At 55.9% G+C, this 1852-nt stretch overlaps 1 protein-coding gene across 1 annotated transcript; it reads left to right on the top strand.

The window, feature by feature from the left end:
* Positions 1–175: 175 nt before the first annotated feature.
* EMH_0005120 (uncharacterized protein) lies at positions 176–1831 on the top strand (the record flags this gene model as incomplete). The annotated part of the gene is made up of 2 exons (XM_013497064.1): positions 176–1159; positions 1541–1831. 2 exons carry the CDS (start codon positions 176–178, stop codon positions 1829–1831), a joined length of 1275 nt encoding a protein of 424 aa, XP_013352518.1.
* Positions 1832–1852: the final 21 nt, after the last annotated feature.

The raw sequence follows: 1852 nt of genomic DNA, 5'->3' as shown, positions 1-1852 counted from the left end.
ACAGTGCAGCTGCTTTTATACTGCATGCAGTACCGAGTGTCCTCGCTGCCGATGCTGCTGCTGCTGCTGCAGCAGCAGTATCACCTAGCCATCTGCCCATACACCCCAAGGCTGCAGCAACTGCTGCTGTGGGGTGTATATACACCGCAGCAGCAGCAGCAGCAGCAGCAGCAGGATGCTGCAGCTGCGGCGGCTCCCGCTGCGCCACCGCCTACCAGGGCCTCGAGCTCTGCAGCAGCAGCAGCAGCAGCAGCAGCAGCAGCAGCAGCAGCAGCACGTAGGCAGCTGGTCGTCATGCTGCTCCATCCAAAATGCTGCCCTCGGGGCAGACTGTTCCAGCAGCAGCAGCAGCAGCAGCTGCTGCTGCTGCTGCTGCAACAGCAGCAGGAGCAGCAGCAGATGCAGTGACAGCAGCAACGGCTACTGGCGCCGTAGCTCCCTCCCCCTTGACAGCAGCAGCAGCAGCAGCAGCAACAACAGCAGCAGCAGCAGCAGCAGAATGGGTAGTGCTACCGCCAGTGCTGGACACAGCGCCATCGCCTACAGCAGCAGCAACAACAGCAGCAGCAGCAGCAGCAGTTCCTGCTGCAGCATCCTCAGCAGCAGCAGCAGCAGCAGCAGCAGCAGCAGCAGCAGCAGGTTGTATTGGTCTCTGAATTTGTGTCGTTATATACACCGCAGCCACCTAGCGAAGAAGCTGCAGCAGCAAGACCTGCGTCGATACAAGCACCTGGATGACATACCTAATGTTGCTGCTGCTGCTGCTGCAGCAGCAAAAGCAGCAGCAGCAGCAGCAGCAGCAGGAGACGGAGAACCCCTGCGTGTAGAAAGAGAAGAGTTTACGCGCGAGCTGCTGCAGCAGCAGCAAGCCCTATCAACCCTCTTTACTGACGAACAGAAAGCAGCTCTCTTTGGGGGCGCAGCAGCAGCAGCAGCAGCAGCAGCAGCAGCAGATGCAGCAGCAGCAGCACCAGCAATGGACCCATCAACAGGTACAGCAGGAGCAGCAGCAGATACTGCAACAGCAGCAGCAGCAGCAGCAGCAAAAGGAGAAAAAAAAAAACTATCGCCGCAGCAGCAGCAGCAACTCGATAGACACCTCAGAAAAGCAATGAAGGCCTGGCGTCTCCTCCGGCCAGATGCTGAACCCTTCTACAAGGTAAAACCCTAAACCCTAAACCCTAAACCCTAGCTCGAAACCCTAAACCCTAGCTAAACCCTAAAACCTAAACCCTAGCTTAACCCTAAACCCTAAACCCTAGCTCGAAACCCTAAACCCTAGCTAGATCCTAGACCCTAAACCCTAGCTCTAAACCCTAAACCCTAGCTCTAAACCCTGAATCCTAGCTCAAAACCCTAAACCCTAGCTCTAAACCCTAGCTCTAAACCCTAGCTATAAACCCTGTCCCTAAACCCTAAACCCTGACTGTACTAAACCCTCGCTCTAAACCCCCACAGCAGAACCATTAGGGTTTAGAGGGTCTCCACGTAAACTCTTCAGTTTAGGGTTTAGGGTTTAGGGTTTAGGGTTTATGTGCAGGAGGATGCAATGCTGAATTTGGAGAGCCAGTTGAACTCCTTGACCTTAGAACACTCTCCGCTGCAGCAGCAGTTGCTGCAGCAGCAGCAGCAGCAGCAACAGCAGCAGCAGCAGCAGCAGCAGCCAGGCGATGATGACCTCGTCCCTGCCGATGTAAGTCGCTGTGTGCATACACCCCACACAACCAGCAGCAGCAGCAGCAGCAGCAGCACTGCGACCAGCATCAGCATCAGCAGCAGCAGCAGCAGCAGCAGCAGCAGCACCGCATCCGCGTTTCCTTCCGCTGTATAACCACAGAGCGAAAAAGACCAA

The sequence above is a fragment of the Eimeria mitis genome, genomic scaffold (genome assembly GCF_000499745.2).
Source record: "Eimeria mitis Houghton genomic scaffold, Emh_scaff245, whole genome shotgun sequence".
Lineage (NCBI taxonomy): Eukaryota > Apicomplexa > Conoidasida > Eucoccidiorida > Eimeriidae > Eimeria > Eimeria mitis.
The sequence above is the reverse complement of the archived record's forward strand: the minus strand, read 5'-3'. Positions and strand labels throughout refer to the sequence as shown.